The sequence below is a fragment of the Oncorhynchus masou genome, chromosome 29, assembly GCF_036934945.1.
Source record: "Oncorhynchus masou masou isolate Uvic2021 chromosome 29, UVic_Omas_1.1, whole genome shotgun sequence".
Lineage (NCBI taxonomy): Eukaryota > Metazoa > Chordata > Actinopteri > Salmoniformes > Salmonidae > Oncorhynchus > Oncorhynchus masou.
The window spans coordinates 11,410,925-11,428,235 of record NC_088240.1 but is presented as its reverse complement, the minus strand read 5'-3'; the positions used below and the strand labels follow the sequence as shown (position 1 = coordinate 11,428,235).

The 17,311-nt window shown below is 48.8% G+C and overlaps 1 protein-coding gene across 8 annotated transcripts in view; it reads left to right on the top strand.

Moving 5' to 3' along the window:
• LOC135518977 (lysine-specific demethylase 6A-like) overlaps nucleotides 1-17,311 on the top strand; it is a 114,576-nt gene that overhangs the window by 33,892 nt on the left and 63,373 nt on the right. For 5 of the 8 annotated variants that reach the window (XR_010452240.1, XR_010452239.1, XM_064943974.1 and 2 more), the window contains exons 6-7: nucleotides 455-520; nucleotides 3,366-3,486. Coding sequence is in view for 6 of the 8 variants with exons in the window: in XM_064943974.1 (XP_064800046.1) it covers nucleotides 455-520; nucleotides 3,366-3,486 (187 nt within the window). In the remaining 2 variants the exon portion in view is untranslated. The remainder of the gene's footprint in view (nucleotides 1-454; nucleotides 521-3,365; nucleotides 3,487-17,311) is intronic. The other 3 variants (XM_064943977.1, XM_064943973.1, XM_064943972.1) reach the window with 2 other exon arrangements.

The window sequence follows — 17,311 nt, the reverse complement described above, 5'->3', positions numbered from 1 at the left end:
GATGTTATTTTTCTCCTGGACAATTTTATTTGTCTGCTTACACTTTGCTTCTGCAGTGTGGTGCTCTGTGTGTGGAATCCAGTGTTCAGTCTTTTTTATCTGTCTCAGCCAGGTAACCAGTTACCAGACCCTGCTGTGTTGTTAACAGTACTGTGTCTCGGTCTCTTCACATGCTTACCTCACTGTTTTCTACCACTTTCCAAGCCTGTAAAGTGTATGGTACGAGCGACTACCACAGATGCCACAATAACCGAATAAGCCTGAGTAAATAATTTTAAATCACAAAAGAAAAAGTACCCCAGAAGCTTTTTACCAAAATACTCTCTCCCCATATACCTATTATAGGGAATATATTACTATACTTTAGAGTTGAAGTTGGGACCTTGTTGAGTAAGTACTTTGCTGTGTAGTGGTGTTAGGCATCTGTGTCATTGCCTGATATTGACTACTGTAGGTGCCCTTTCTCCCTGTCTAGGTCAGTGCAGCCCTCCTCCTCAGAGGCCCAGGCAGGACAGAGAAGGTAGGCCCGCTATGTTGGTTTCCATATGGAGAAATTCTGCTAGAATGTGTCTTTTGACGCAACTTGATGCCATCTTGAATCTACATGTTGTCTAGGCAGTCATTATGCATCTACATTTGAGTAATTCCATAGAGAATAATGCAGCTAGGAAGGTCATATTGCCCTGACTAAGAGCCATCTTGAATCTACATGTTGTCTAGGTAGTCATTATGCATCTACATTTGAGTAATTCCATAGAGAATAATGCAGCTAGGAAGGTCATATTGCCCTGACTAGGAGCCATCTTGAATCTACATGCTGTAAAGCCAAGTCGGACCATCACGGTAGAGAACTCCAGTGTCGCCCTCCTAGAGTGCAAAGAAACTTGGCGTGTCCCTGGAGAAACACCCTGTCGTTCTCTGCAAACATCGAAGCAGTGACCTGCTCCTGCAGTTTTATGCCCTACAACATCCGTAGAGTACGACCCTACCTCACACAGGAAGTAGCACAGGTCCTAATCCAGACACTTGTTCTCTCCTGTCTGGACTACTGCAACTCACTGTTGGCTGGGACATCAAACCCATGCAACTTATCCAGAACACTGGAGCTCCCTGGTCTTTAACCTTCCTAAGTTCTCTGTCACCCTGCTCCTCCGTACACTCCACTGGCTTCCAGTCGAAGGTCGCATCCACTACAAGACCATGGTACTTACCTACGGAAGAGGAACCCCCCCCCCACCTTCAGGCTATGCTCAAACACTACACCCCAATCCGAGCACTCTGTTCTGCCACCTCAGGTCTCTTGGTCCTCCCACCCCTACGGGAGGGCAGCTCCCGCTCAGCTAGGACAGCAGAGCCCTGGCCTTCTTCCGAAAACATCTGAAACCCTAACCTTCAAACAATATCTTAAATAATTCTCACCTCGACCTGGGTTATATATCTATTGTTTTATTGCTAGGTCTTACTGCCCTGTTGGAGCTAGAAACACAAACATTTCTGCAAATCTGTGTACGCAAACAAACTTTGATTAGGGGCTACAGGGAAGCATGTAATCTGGGTTCCCTCTATGTACTACAACTTACTTTCAACAGCTAGAGGCTACAGAGGAATGCAGCACTCTCAGATGTAATGTTACCAGATGTCTCCAACCAACCCTGGTCCTAGAGTTACAGAGCTAGAGCTGTGGTCTCCAACAAACCCTGGTCCTAGAGAGCTACAGGGCTAGAGCTGTGGTCTCCAACCAACCCTGATCTGAGAGAGCTACAGGGCTAGAGCGTCTCCAACCAACCCTGGTTTGAGAGAGCTACAGGGCTAGAGCTGTGGTCTCCAACCAACCCTGATCCTAGAGAGTTACGGGGCTAGAGCGTCTCCAACCAACCCTGATCCTAGAGAGTTACGGGGCTAGAGCTGTGGTCTCCAACCAACCCTGGTCCTAGAGAGCTACAAGGCTAGAGCTGTGGTCTCCAACCAACCCTGGTCCTAGTAGAACAGTAGTCTGGTCCTAGAAAGCTACAGGGCTGGACTAGTAGAGCAGTAGTCTGGTCCTAGAGAGCTACAGGGCTGGACTAGTAGAGTGGTGGGACATATTCCCTACATTAGATAATACAACAGGATTTTGTCAGTAATAGCATAATTCTAGTATTATTGGGGTTCAGTCAGAGAACACTTTCCCTTGTTTAATGTTCTCCCTCTGTCTTCGCCGTCTGTCTGGCCTGGGGACTGTTTAATGTTATGCCTCCTGTCTCTACCAGTCTGTCTGGCCTGGGGACTGTTTAATGTTATGCCTCTTGTCTCTACCAGTCTGTCTGGCCTGGGGACTGTTTAATGTTATGCCTCCTGTCTCTACCAGTCTGTCTGGCCTGGGGACTGTTTAATGTTATGCCTCCTGTCTCTACCAGTCTGTCTGGCCTGGGGACTGTTTAATGTTCTCACTCTGTCTCTACCAGTCTGTCTGGCCTGGGGACTGTTTAATGTTATGCCTCTTGTCTCTACCAGTCTGTCTGGCCTGGGGACTGTTTAATGTTATGCCTCCTGTCTCTACCAGTCTGTCTGGCCTGGGGACTGTTTAATGTTCTCACTCTGTCTCTACCAGTCTGGTTTTCTGTTAGCTTGTCTGCTGTGCACTCATTTTCACTGCCAATCTGTTCCAGCCTAGAGAAGCTAATGTGCCTACCACTCTGGAAGGAAGGAATGAATAAGAGAGAGGGAGGGAGGGATGAAGGATCGGAACAGGCAAAGGAGGGGGAGTGAGGCCAATGGGTTCAGAATGCTTATCCTGCGAGTTTGTGTGTAGTGAGATCAGTGTTTCTACTGTCGTCTCTCGTGCTGTGGCCCTGACATGCGATAGCCTTTGTTTTCACAACTGCACTGTGAGTGGATTGTTTTGTTTGTGTAGGTTCTTGTAATTGTTTGTTTATGTGTTGAATATGGGTATTTGTATATCAGAGGGGTGAAGCAGTAGAGTGGGTCAGGTTTATTTTGCAGCCTATATAGTTTGTTTTATGTGGTTTACATCAGTGTTGTTATGGTTGGGGGTTATGTTGCCAAGGTAACAGCGCTGCTTGCTCTCTTGCTTCTGTTCATTCTCTCTCATTCTCTGTGGCTCAATCCAGAGATGCTCTAGCAAGGCAAAGAGCTGCAGGACTCTTCCACACCTCTGAATGTAAAATCCAAATGTATTTTAAAATAGTAGGAGCATGTCAAGGTTTTTGTTCCTTGATTTTTATCCCAGAAAAAAAGCAGCCTCATTTAACATATCGTTATTTCTACACATTTTGCTTTTGTGAATTTTTTATTTTTTTTGTGTGTGTGTGTGTTTTGTTCCATCCTATGTTTAACGCTCTCCTCCTGATTCTCTCTGTATGCAGGGCAATAAAAGCATTTCAGGATGGGCTCTATATTGACCCCAGTTTCTCCCGAGCCACAGAGATCCACATGAGACTGGGCCTCATGTTTAAAGGCAACACCAATTACGAGTCCAGTCTGAAGGTATGTACTATTAAAGGGCTGATTCCAATTTAGTCGACTGCATTTGATTTTTAGTCTATATCACTTCCCCATTACATGTAGTATGTTTACCGTACTTCCTATCATTTCTAATCTAAGTTTGTTCGATTATGGTCATTTATGTTAATACATTCAATGTATTATTATTTTAATTATTCCAGTCTTACCGTTCACATTGTTGGAGTGGACACAGTGTTTGCAGAGTGCACAACCTATGCTACGCTTGCAAGATACAAATTTTTATTTATTTTCATTCCATTTACAAGTTTTGTCAATTCAATTTAGTCATTATGTTTAGTAGTTTGGAGCGATTCTGTCAATGTTGAGTAAGGACACGTACCTGATTAAACATAGAAGTATATAGACTACCTGGGCTGCGAGCAAATGTATATGGGGATGTGATGGTGTTTCTGATTTGCTTCACCTACCACCACTAATGACCTGTGGAGCTTCTCAGAGTAATGTTTTCTTCACCTCAAACATCAAGCAAACTAATTCTGTTTTTACATCCATTGAGAATGACAACCAATTCCTCAATGTATTTGAAAAATCTTTCCAGCGCTCTCCCTTTCAAAAACCCTCTCAGCGTGAAAGAGAGATGTCATGTTCCGATCCAGTGGAAACATAGAATAGGCCTACCTGATTACTTCTTATCAGTGCTTGACTTGGACTGAAATAGGTTCCATTACTCATTTTGGGTAGTGATGCACCGATATGACATTTTTGGCCGATACCGATATCCGATATTTTCCTTGCCAAAAGAAAAGATACCGATAACTTACATTTAACATTTTAGCTGCCTTTGAAGCATTCTAGTATAGTTAAATAGTTAACACACACACGTGGACACAGCGGTCTAAGGCACTGCATCTCAATGCAAGAGGCATCACTACAGTCCCTGGTTTGAATCCAGGTTGTATCACTTCCGGCTGTGATTGGGAGTCCCATAGGGTGCCGCACAATTGGCCCAGCATCGTCCGGGTTTGGCTGGGGTAGGTTGTAATTGTAAATAAGAATTTAGAAGAACTGTCTTGCCTAGTTAAATAAAGGTTACACACACACACCACACACACACACTGACCAAAAAGTTATTTTGTTGCCATTCACATATGTCCCCATTACCAGTAAAACATCATCAAAACCTATTTCTTTCACTTTACTTGCTGGGCTGTTTCGTTTTTCAATTGTTTCATTCTCAACCAGGATTTCTATGGAACGCTGTTTGGGTCTTTGCGTGTCAAAAAACATACATGTCAAATAAGCTTGTTGACCAATCAGGACCTGAATATGACTGCACGTCACATAATAATTTAACGCATTCATGCATTTCTTACGTAGTTATTACACATTGATTACACTATCACTCATATTTCACGTCACAATGATTCATTGATACACATGCCTTGATGATGGTAAAGTTGTCTCGCGCACCTACAGTGCTGGTCATAAAAAAAAAGCTAGCTCATTGATGCAAACAATGTTCTTCCCCAGAAACATAGCAAAACGGCAATCTAGGTGTCATCATCTAAAATAACCCTAATTTATAAGACAGTTCTAATTTGATTAATGGTGGTTGTACCCATCGATGTGACGCTAGCCACAATAAGGATTAGTCACAATAGTGGACTTTGCAGTTTGCCTTAAATAAAAGTATGACATAATTCTATCTTTTGTATTAACTTGCATCACTGTCAATGACACACTTTTATTTTATTCATATTTTTTTTCATATTTTTATTTTATTCCTCTATTGTGCCTAATCCTTATTGCGAGCAAATCAAGTGTACTATAAATCTACCGCTGGCATAAAAGAAAGCTACAGCAAAGTTGACCTTGTGAGGTTTCAAAACATTTAAAGCAATAACTTCGAGAGACTGTCAAAGAATACAGCGAAGAGCTGCTTTTTTTGAGTGAATTCATGTTTTAAGTTCATACACAGCACTTTCCCAAAAAATTTTTTTTTTATAAGACATGAAATGTTCTTCCTATTTCCACTCAGTGCTACATCACTCACTGCAGCAGTAATGAATGGTCGGAGAAGTGTATCATTAGGCACTTGTTGTTATTATTGGCTTGGGTCTATTTTTTAGAATATTTTTTTTAGAATATCAACAATATTGAGAATGTCAACATATCTAGATCTCTGCCTCTCTCGAGTCATTTTGTCTTATTTCATCAAACCGTAAGCTTAAAGAATCAGACCAGCTCAATGCATATCGTTGATTCTATTAAAAACACGGGGTGTGTCTATATATGTAAAAATACACATTTAAAAATGTAAACCAATCGATTGGTTGAAAGAACAGACAACTTTTGGTCAACCAAGATCTTCTTTAGTCAGGGACAGCCTGCTGCTGTATAAGCCTAGGTATGTATCAGTGCTCTCCTTTATGACAGTCAGTCTCCTATTTCACAGAACGATCTTCCCTACTGGAGTATGTGTAGAAAAGAATAGCCTGTTTGGTGGGTGTGTAGGCCTGTCTGGTGCCATTGACTTTGACACTATAAGCTAGGGTGGATCTCTGTGTCTTTTCTCCTCTGTGAAAGTGATATGTCTGAATCTATACTTTGTTCTGCTTTGTTTTGTGCAGACCAGACACGCACACCTGAGGGCTTCTGAACCAGACGGGATTAGAGCTGCCATGCATTGGATAGGGGTTGACTGGTGCTATTATTATCAGCAGAGCTTAGAGAGGAGTAGCATGTAGTAGACTGTCTGAGTCTAACATGGGATGTGGAACAGTGGGTTTACATGGGATGTGGGACGCTGGGTTTACATGGAGTGTGGGACGCTGGGTTTACATGGAGTGTGGGACGCTGGGTTTACATGGAGTGTGGGACGCTGGGTTTACATGGAGTGTGGGACGCTGGGTTTACATGGAGTGTGGGACGCTGGGTTTACATGGAGTGTGGGACGCTGGGTTTACATGGAGTGTGGGACGCTGGGTTTACATGGAGTGTGGGACGCTGGGTTTACATGGAGTGTGGGACGCTGGGTTTACATGGAGTGTGGGACGCTGGGTTTACATGGAGTGTGGGACGCTGGGTTTACATGGAGTGTGGGACGCTGGGTTTACATGGAGTGTGGGACGCTGGGTTTACATGGAGTGTGGGACGCTGGGTTTACATGGAGTGTGGGACGCTGGGTTTACATGGAGTGTGGGACGCTGGGTTTACATGGAGTGTGGGACTAAGTGTAAACTCTGACAGTCTGTTAGCTAGAAAAGTATCATGGCGGTGTAGGAGAACATGTTGCTGTTGTAAAGCACATTTTCTGCAATTCTATAAATGTTCCCATTGAGCTAAGAGAAAATTAGGCGTTTTTAAGCACATTTTTGGAAATTCTACACATTTTGGCATGGCTAATGTTGTTCCTCTGTTCAAACATAGAACTAAATCAATGTGCATGTTCCCTGAATGTTCTATTCTTCCCGAATGTCCAGATTGTATTTGATTGTTAGTTCTCAGAGATGGTATTTTATTTATATTTATATATATTTAGAGAGAGTATATATATATAGAGAGAGAGTTTTCTTAGTTCTCAGAGATGGTATTTTATTTTTATATATTTATTTATTTTTATATATTTTTATTTATTTATATATTATATATAAATATATTATATATAAATATATATAATACCATCTCTGAGAACTAACAAAACTCTCTCATATATATATATATATATACTGGCAGACTGAATGGGAGGGAGGCTGAGTGGTGAGAGGGTACTAGCAGACTGAATGGGAGGGAGGCTGAGTGGTGAGAGGGTACTAGCAGACTGAATGGGAGGGAGGCTGAGTGGTGAGAGGGTACTAGCAGACTGAATGGGAGGGAGGCTGAGTGGTGAGAGGGTTCTCGCAGACTGAATGGGAGGGAGGCTGTGTGGTGAGAGGGTACTAGCAGACTGAATGGGAGGGAGGCTGAGTGGTGAGAGGGTACTAGCAGACTGAATGGGAGGGAGGCTGAGTGGTGAGAGGGTACTAGCAGACTGAATGGGAGGGAGGCTGTGTGGTGAGAGGGTACTAGCAGACTGAATGGGAGGGAGGCTGAGTGGTGAGAGGGTACTAGCAGACTGAATGGGAGGGAGGCTGTGTGGTGAGAGGGTACTAGCAGACTGAATGGGAGGGAGGCTGTGTGGTGAGAGGGTACTAGCAGACTGAATGGGAGGGAGGCTGAGTGGTGAGAGGGTACTAGCAGACTGATTGGGAGGGGAGGCTGAGTGGTGAGAGGGTACTAGCAGACTGAATGGGAGGGAGGCTGTGTGGTGAGAGGGTTCTCGCAGACTGAATGGGAGGGAGGCTGAGTGGTGAGAGGGTACTAGCAGACTGAATGGGAGGGAGGCTGTGTGGTGAGAGGGTACTAGCAGACTGAATGGGAGGGAGGCTGAGTGGTGAGAGGGTACTAGCAGACTGAATGGGAGGGAGGCTGAGTGGTGAGAGGGTACGAGCAGACTGAATGGGAGGGAGGCTGAGTGGTGAGAGGGTACGAGCAGACTGAATGGGAGGGAGGCTGAGTGGTGAGAGGGTACTAGCAGACTGAATGGGAGGGAGGCTGAGTGGTGAGAGGGTTCTCGCAGACTGAATGGGAGGGAGGCTGAGTGGTGAGAGGGTACTAGCAGACTGAATGGGAGGGAGGCTGTGTGGTGAGAGGGTACTAGCAGACTGAATGGGAGGGAGGCTGAGTGGTGAGAGGGTACTAGCAGACTGAATGGGAGGGAGGCTGTGTGGTGAGAGGGTACTAGCAGACTGAATGGGAGGGAGGCTGAGTGGTGAGAGGGTACTAGCAGACTGAATGGGAGGGAGGCTGAGTGGTGAGAGGGTACTAGCAGACTGAATGGGAGGGAGGCTGAGTGGTGAGAGGGTACTAGCAGACTGAATGGGAGGGAGGCTGAGTGGTGAGAGGGTACTAGCAGACTGAATGGGAGGGAGGCTGAGTGGTGAGAGGGTACTAGCAGACTGAATGGGAGGGAGGCTGTGTGGTGAGAGGGTACTAGCAGACTGAATGGGAGGGAGGCTGTGTGGTGAGAGGGTACTAGCAGACTGAATGGGAGGGAGGCTGTGTGGTGAGAGGGTACTAGCAGACTGAATGGGAGGGAGGCTGTGTGGTGAGAGGGTACTAGCAGACTGAATGGGAGGGAGGCTGAGTGGTGAGAGGGTACTAGCAGACTGAATGGGAGGGAGGCTGTGTGGTGAGAGGGTACTAGCAGACTGAATGGGAGGGAGGCTGTGTGGTGAGAGGGTACTAGCAGACTGAATGGGAGGGAGGCTGAGTGGTGAGAGGGTACTAGCAGACTGAATGGGAGGGAGGCTGTGTGGTGAGAGGGTACTAGCAGACTGAATGGGAGGGAGGCTGAGTGGTGAGAGGGTACTAGCAGACTGATTGGGAGGGAGGCTGAGTGGTGAGAGGGTACTAGCAGACTGAATGGGAGGGAGGCTGTGTGGTGAGAGGGTACTAGCAGACTGAATGGGAGGGAGGCTGTGTGGTGAGAGGGTACTAGCAGACTGAATGGGAGGGAGGCTGTGTGGTGAGAGGGTACTAGCAGACTGAATGGGAGGGAGGCTGTGTGGTGAGAGGGTACTAGCAGACTGAATGGGAGGGAGGCTGAGTGGTGAGAGGGTACTAGCAGACTGAATGGGAGGGAGGCTGTGTGGTGAGAGGGTACGAGCAGACTGAATGGGAGGGAGGCTGTGTGGTGAGAGGGTACTAGCAGACTGAATGGGAGGGAGGCTGTGTGGTGAGAGGGTACTAGCAGACTGAATGGGAGGGAGGCTGAGTGGTGAGAGGGTACTAGCAGACTGAATGGGAGGGAGGCTGAGTGGTGAGAGGGTACTAGCAGACTGAATGGGAGGGAGGCTGAGTGGTGAGAGGGTACTAGCAGACTGAATGGGAGGGAGGCAGAGTGGTGAGAGGGTACGAGCAGACTGATTGGGAGGGAGGCTGAGTGGTGAGAGGGTACGAGCAGACTGAATGGAGAGGGTGAGAGGGTACGAGCAGACTGATTGGGAGGGAGGCTGAGTGGTGAGAGGGTTCTCGCAGACTGATTGGGAGGGAGGCAGAGTGGTGAGAGGGTACGAGCAGACTGAATGGGAGGGAGGCTGAGTGGTGAGAGGGTACTAGCAGACTGAATGGGAGGGAGGCTGAGTGGTGAGAGGGTACGAGCAGACTGAATGGGAGGGAGGCTGAGTGGTGAGAGGGTACTAGCAGACTGAATGGGAGGGAGGCTGAGTGGTGAGAGGGTTCTCGCAGACTGAATGGAGAGGGTGAGAGGGTACGAGCAGACTGAATGGGAGGGAGGCTGTGTGGTGAGAGGGTACGAGCAGACTGAATGGGAGGGAGGCTGTGTGGTGAGAGGGTACTAGCAGACTGAATGGGAGGGAGGCTGTGTGGTGAGAGGGTACTAGCAGACTGAATGGGAGGGAGGATGAGTGGTGAGAGGGTACTAGCAGACTGAATGGGAGGGAGGATGAGTGGTGAGAGGGTACTAGCAGACTGAATGGGAGGGAGGATGAGTGGTGAGAGGGTACTAGCAGACTGAATGGGAGGGAGGCTGTGTGGTGAGAGGGTACTAGCAGACTGAATGGGAGGGAGGCTGTGTGGTGAGAGGGTACGAGCAGACTGAATGGGAGGGAGGCTGAGTGGTGAGAGGGTACTAGCAGACTGAATGGGAGGGAGGCTGTGTGGTGAGAGGGTACTAGCAGACTGAATGGGAGGGAGGCTGTGTGGTGAGAGGGTACTAGCAGACTGAATGGGAGGGAGGCTGTGTGGTGAGAGGGTACTAGCAGACTGAATGGGAGGGAGGCTGTGTGGTGAGAGGGTACTAGCAGACTGAATGGGAGGGAGGCTGTGTGGTGAGAGGGTTCTCGCAGACTGAATGGGAGGGAGGCTGTGTGGTGAGAGGGTACGAGCAGACTGAATGGGAGGGAGGCTGAGTGGTGAGAGGGTACTAGCAGACTGAATGGGAGGGAGGCTGTGTGGTGAGAGGGTACTAGCAGACTGAATGGGAGGGAGGCTGAGTGGTGAGAGGGTACTAGCAGACTGAATGGGAGGGAGGCTGTGTGGTGAGAGGGTACTAGCAGACTGAATGGGAGGGAGGCTGAGTGGTGAGAGGGTACTAGCAGACTGATTGGGAGGGAGGCTGAGTGGTGAGAGGGTACTAGCAGACTGAATGGGAGGGAGGCTGTGTGGTGAGAGGGTACTAGCAGACTGAATGGGAGGGAGGCTGTGTGGTGAGAGGGTACTAGCAGACTGAATGGGAGGGAGGCTGAGTGGTGAGAGGGTACGAGCAGACTGAATGGGAGGGAGGCTGAGTGGTGAGAGGGTACTAGCAGACTGAATGGGAGGGAGGCTGAGTGGTGAGAGGGTACTAGCAGACTGAATGGGAGGGAGGCTGAGTGGTGAGAGGGTACTAGCAGACTGAATGGGAGGGAGGCTGAGTGGTGAGAGGGTACTAGCAGACTGAATGGGAGGGAGGCTGAGTGGTGAGAGGGTACTAGCAGACTGAATGGGAGGGAGGCTGAGTGGTGAGAGGGTACTAGCAGACTGAATGGGAGGGAGGCTGAGTGGTGAGAGGGTACTAGCAGACTGAATGGGAGGGAGGCTGTGTGGTGAGAGGGTACTAGCAGACTGAATGGGAGGGAGGCTGTGTGGTGAGAGGGTACTAGCAGACTGAATGGGAGGGAGGCTGTGTGGTGAGAGGGTACTAGCAGACTGAATGGGAGGGAGGCTGTGTGGTGAGAGGGTACTAGCAGACTGAATGGGAGGGAGGCTGAGTGGTGAGAGGGTACTAGCAGACTGAATGGGAGGGAGGCTGAGTGGTGAGAGGGTACTAGCAGACTGATTGGGAGGGAGGCTGAGTGGTGAGAGGGTACGAGCAGACTGAATGGAGAGGGTGAGAGGGTACGAGCAGACTGATTGGGAGGGAGGCTGAGTGGTGAGAGGGTACGAGCAGACTGAATGGGAGGGAGGCTGAGTGGTGAGAGGGTACGAGCAGACTGAATGGGAGGGAGGCTGAGTGGTGAGAGGGTACGAGCAGACTGAATGGGAGGGAGGATGAGTGGTGAGAGGGTACTAGCAGACTGAATGGGAGGGAGGCTGAGTGGTGAGAGGGTTCTCGCAGACTGAATGGAGAGGGTGAGAGGGTACGAGCAGACTGAATGGGAGGGAGGCTGTGTGGTGAGAGGGTTCTCGCAGACTGAATGGGAGGGAGGCTGTGTGGTGAGAGGGTACTAGCAGACTGAATGGGAGGGAGGCTGAGTGGTGAGAGGGTACGAGCAGACTGAATGGGAGGGAGGCTGAGTGGTGAGAGGGTACGAGCAGACTGAATGGGAGGGAGGCTGTGTGGTGAGAGGGTACGAGCAGACTGAATGGGAGGGAGGCTGAGTGGTGAGAGGGTACGAGCAGACTGAATGGGAGGGAGGCTGAGTGGTGGGAGGGTACGAGCAGACTGAATGGAGAGGGTGAGAGGGTAAAGGAGGGGAGAGGGAAAAGGGAGGGGTGGTGCATACAGCTTAGTGGAAGTGGTTTCCCTCCCTCCTGAAAGAGGGAGGGGGGAGAGGCAAGTTAGCTGGATAGAGAAAAGGCATAGAGACAAGTTTGTATTTTCATGTAAAAGGAATCAATGAGCCAACCTATGGAAATATCCAGCCATTTTGCATAAATTGATGTGCCACATGCTACTGTGTCTACAACAAACACACCCACTCAGTCACTCTCTCAGCAGGTGCTAATGTAGGCAGTGAGGGAGACCGAGGAGAGGGTTAGGGATCACTAGAGGAATTGATTGGTACATATTAGTTAGCTGATGAGGATCCTTCTTCCTGGGGAGTGAGGGAGGGGGAGATCCTCTACTGCAGCCATCTGCTGAATAGTAATCAGTGACACTGAGAGGGGGAGATCCTCTACTGCAGCCATCTGCTAGCCATCTGCTGAATAGTAATCAGTGACACTGAGAGGGGAGATCCTCTACTGCAGCCATCTGCTGAATAGTAATCAGTGACACTGAGAGGGGAGATCCTCTACTGCAGCCATCTGCTGAATAGTAATCAGTGACACTGAGAGGGGAGATCCTCTACTGCAGCCATCTGCTGAATAGTAATCAGTGACACTGAGGGGGAGATCCTCTACTGCAGCCATCTGCTGAATAGTAATCAGTGACACTGAGAGGGGAGATCCTCTACTGCAGCCATCTGCTGAATAGTAATCAGTGACACTGAGAGGGGGAGATCCTCTACTGCAGCCATCTGCTGAATAGTAATCAGTGACACTGAGAGGGGAGATCCTCTACTGCAGCCATCTGCTGAATAGTAATCAGTGACACTGAGAGGGGGAGATCCTCTACTGCAGCCATCTGCTGAATAGTAATCAGTGACACTGAGAGGGGAGATCCTCTACTGCAGCCATCTGCTGAATAGTAATCAGTGACACTGAGAGGGGAGCCATCCTCTACTGCAGCCATCTGCTGAATAGTAATCAGTGACACTGAGAGGGGAGATCCTCTACTGCAGCCATCTGCTGAATAGTAATCAGTGACACTGAGGGGAGATCCTCTACTGCAGCCATCTGCTGAATAGTAATCAGTGACACTGAGAGGGAGATCCTCTACTGCAGCCATCTGCTGAATAGTAATCAGTGACACTGAGAGGGAGATCCTCTACTGCAGCCATCTGCTGAATAGTAATCAGTGACACTGAGAGGGGAGATCCTCTACTGCAGCCATCTGCTGAATAGTAATCAGTGACACTGAGAGGGGAGATCCTCTACTGCAGCCATCTGCTGAATAGTAATCAGTGACACTGAGAGGGGAGATCCTCTACTGCAGCCATCTGCTGAATAGTAATCAGTGACACTGAGAGGGGGAGATCCTCTACTGCAGCCATCTGCTGAATAGTAATCAGTGACACTGAGAGGGGAGATCCTCTACTGCAGCCATCTGCTGAATAGTAATCAGTGACACTGAGAGGGAGATCCTCTACTGCAGCCATCTGCTGAATAGTAATCAGTGACACTGAGAGGAGATCCTCTACTGCAGCCATCTGCTGAATAGTAATCAGTGACACTGAGAGGGGAGATCCTCTACTGCAGCCATCTGCTGAATAGTAATCAGTGACACTGAGGGGGAGATCCTCTACTGCAGCCATCTGCTGAATAGTAATCAGTGACACTGAGAGGGGAGATCCTCTACTGCAGCCATCTGCTGAATAGTAATCAGTGACACTGAGAGGGGAGATCCTCTACTGCAGCCATCTGCTGAATAGTAATCAGTGACACTGAGAGGGGAGATCCTCTACTGCAGCCATCTGCTGAATAGTAATCAGTGACACTGAGAGGGGAGATCCTCTACTGCAGCCATCTGCTGAATAGTAATCAGTGACACTGAGAGGGGAGATCCTCTACTGCAGCCATCTGCTGAATAGTAATCAGTGACACTGAGAGGGAGATCCTCTACTGCAGCCATCTGCTGAATAGTAATCAGTGACACTGAGAGGGGAGATCCTCTACTGCAGCCATCTGCTGAATAGTAATCAGTGACACTGAGAGGGAGTGCAGCCATCTGCTGAATAGTAATCAGTGACACTGAGAGGGGAGATCCTCTACTGCAGCCATCTGCTGAATAGTAATCAGTGACACTGAGAGGGGAGATCCTCTACTGCAGCCATCTGCTGAATAGTAATCAGTGACACTGAGAGGGGATCTACTGCAGCCATCTGCTGAATAGTAATCAGTGACACTGAGAGGGGGAGATCCTCTACTGCAGCCATCTGCTGAATAGTAATCAGTGACACTGAGAGGGGAGATCCTCTACTGCAGCCATCTGCTGAATAGTAATCAGTGACACAGAGGGGGAGATCCTCTACTGCAGCCATCTGCTGAATAGTAATCAGTGACACTGAGAGGGGGAGATCCTCTACTGCAGCCATCTGCTGAATAGTAATCAGTGACACTGAGAGGGGAGATCCTCTACTGCAGCAGTCTGCTGAATAGTAATCAGTGACACTGAGAGGGGAGATCCTCTACTGCAGCCATCTGCTGAATAGTAATCAGTGACACAGAGGGGGAGATCCTCTACTGCAGCCATCTGCTGAATAGTAATCAGTGACACTGAGAGGGGAGATCCTCTACTGCAGCCATCTGCTGAATAGTAATCAGTGACACTGAGAGGGGGAGATCCTCTACTGCAGCCATCTGCTGAATAGTAATCAGTGACACTGAGAGGGGGAGATCCTCTACTGCAGCCATCTGCTGAATAGTAATCAGTGACACTGAGAGGGGAGATCCTCTACTGCAGCCATCTGCTGAATAGTAATCAGTGACACTGAGAGGGGAGATCCTCTACTGCAGCCATCTGCTGAATAGTAATCAGTGACACTGAGAGGGAGATCCTCTACTGCAGCCATCTGCTGAATAGTAATCAGTGACACTGAGAGGGGAGATCCTCTACTGCAGCCATCTGCTGAATAGTAATCAGTGACACTGAGAGGGGAGATCCTCTACTGCAGCCATCTGCTGAATAGTAATCAGTGACACTGAGAGGGAGATCCTCTACTGCAGCCATCTGCTGAATAGTAATCAGTGACACTGAGAGGGGAGATCCTCTACTGCAGCCATCTGCTGAATAGTAATCAGTGACACTGAGAGGGGGAGATCCTCTACTGCAGCCATCTGCTGAATAGTAATCAGTGACACTGAGAGGGGAGATCCTCTACTGCAGCCATCTGCTGAATAGTAATCAGTGACACTGAGAGGGGAGATCCTCTACTGCAGCCATCTGCTGAATAGTAATCAGTGACACTGAGAGGGGAGATCCTCTACTGCAGCCATCTGCTGAATAGTAATCAGTGACACAGAGGGGGAGATCCTCTACTGCAGCCATCTGCTGAATAGTAATCAGTGACACTGAGAGGGGAGATCCTCTACTGCAGCCATCTGCTGAATAGTAATCAGTGACACTGAGAGGGGAGATCCTCTACTGCAGCCATCTGCTGAATAGTAATCAGTGACACTGAGAGGGGAGATCCTCTACTGCAGCCATCTGCTGAATAGTAATCAGTGACACTGAGAGGGGAGATCCTCTACTGCAGCCATCTGCTGAATAGTAATCAGTGACACTGAGAGGGGAGATCCTCTACTGCAGCCATCTGCTGAATAGTAATCAGTGACACTGAGAGGAGATCTGCAGCCATCTGCTGAATAGTAATCAGTGACACTGAGAGGGGAGATCCTCTACTGCAGCCATCTGCTGAATAGTAATCAGTGACACTGAGAGGGGAGATCCTCTACTGCAGCCATCTGCTGAATAGTGTAATCTAGTGAGCCACTGAGAGGGAGATCCTCTACTGCAGCCATCTGCTGAATAGTAATCAGTGACACTGAGAGGGGAGATCCTCTACTGCAGCCATCTGCTGAATAGTAATCAGTGACACTGAGAGGGGAGATCCTCTACTGCAGCCATCTGCTGAATAGTAATCAGTGACACTGAGAGGGGAGATCCTCTACTGCAGCCATCTGCTGAATAGTAATCAGTGACACTGAGAGGGGAGATCCTCTACTGCAGCCATCTGCTGAATAGTAATCAGTGACACTGAGAGGGGGAGATCCTCTACTGCAGCCATCTGCTGAATAGTAATCAGTGACACTGAGAGGGGGAGATCCTCTACTGCAGCCATCTGCTGAATAGTAATCAGTGACACGGGGGGGAGATCCTCTACTGCAGCAGTCTGGAGAGCTGTGGAGAGGGAGGGAGAGAAGGGGCAAGGAGGAGCTGTAGAGAGAGAGACAGGGCAAGGAGGAGCTGTAGAGGGAGAGAAGGGGCAAGGAGGAGCTGTAGAGAGAGAGACGGGGCAAGGAGGAGCTGTAGAGGGAGAGAAGGGGCAAGGAGGAGCTGTAGAGGGAGAGAAGGGGCACGGAGGAGCTGTAGAGGGAGAGAAGGGGCACGGAGGAGCTGTAGAGGGAGAGAAGGGGCACGGAGGAGCTGTAGAGGGAGAGAAGGGGCACGGAGGAGCTGTAGAGGGAGAGAAGGGGCAAGGAGGAGCTGTAGAGGGAGAGAAGGGGCACGGAGGAGCTGTAGAGGGAGAGAAGGGGCACGGAGGAGCTGTAGAGGGAGAGAAGGGGCAAGGAGGAGCTGTAGAGGGAGAGAAGGGGCAAGGAGGAGCTGTAGAGAGCTGTAGAGGGAGAGAAGCGGCATGGAGGAGCTCTAGAGAGAGAGAAGGGGCAAGGAGGAGCTGTAGAGGGAGAGAAGGGGCAAGGAGGAGCTCTAGAAGGAGAGAAGGGGCATGGAGGAGCTCTAGAAGGAGAGAAGGGGCAAGGAGGAGCTGCTGGAAGGTATTATGATGTTTCAGGGAGGTCCTGCATCGTACAGAAGGTTTGGCATGCATGGTAGAGTATTGTTTGTGTTTTGGTCTAGTGATACATTTTCCATGTTGAGTGTGTGCAACTTTGAAGATGTGTTTGTTTGTTCCGGGTATATCTCCTCAGCTGTGTGTGTGTGTGTGTGTGTGTGTGTGTGTGTGCTGAACTGTGACTTACTCTGACTGAGGTGCGGGGGAGGGAGGTTAGCTGAGGGAGCCTGATTTTTATCTGCCTGACATTGACGTGTGACACTGTTAAGTATGTTTATTTTAGACAGGCGCCTCTGTCTGTTATTTTTGATGAGGTGTTATGCCTTATCTCTTTGATTTGGGTTACATTCCTTTGCTTCCTGTTTCCAGTGTTTCATTACCAGTACAGTGTGTTCATATGTTACAGTATGTATTTTATTATAAACTGGGTGGTTTGAGCCCTGAATGCGGATTGGCTGACAGCCATGGTA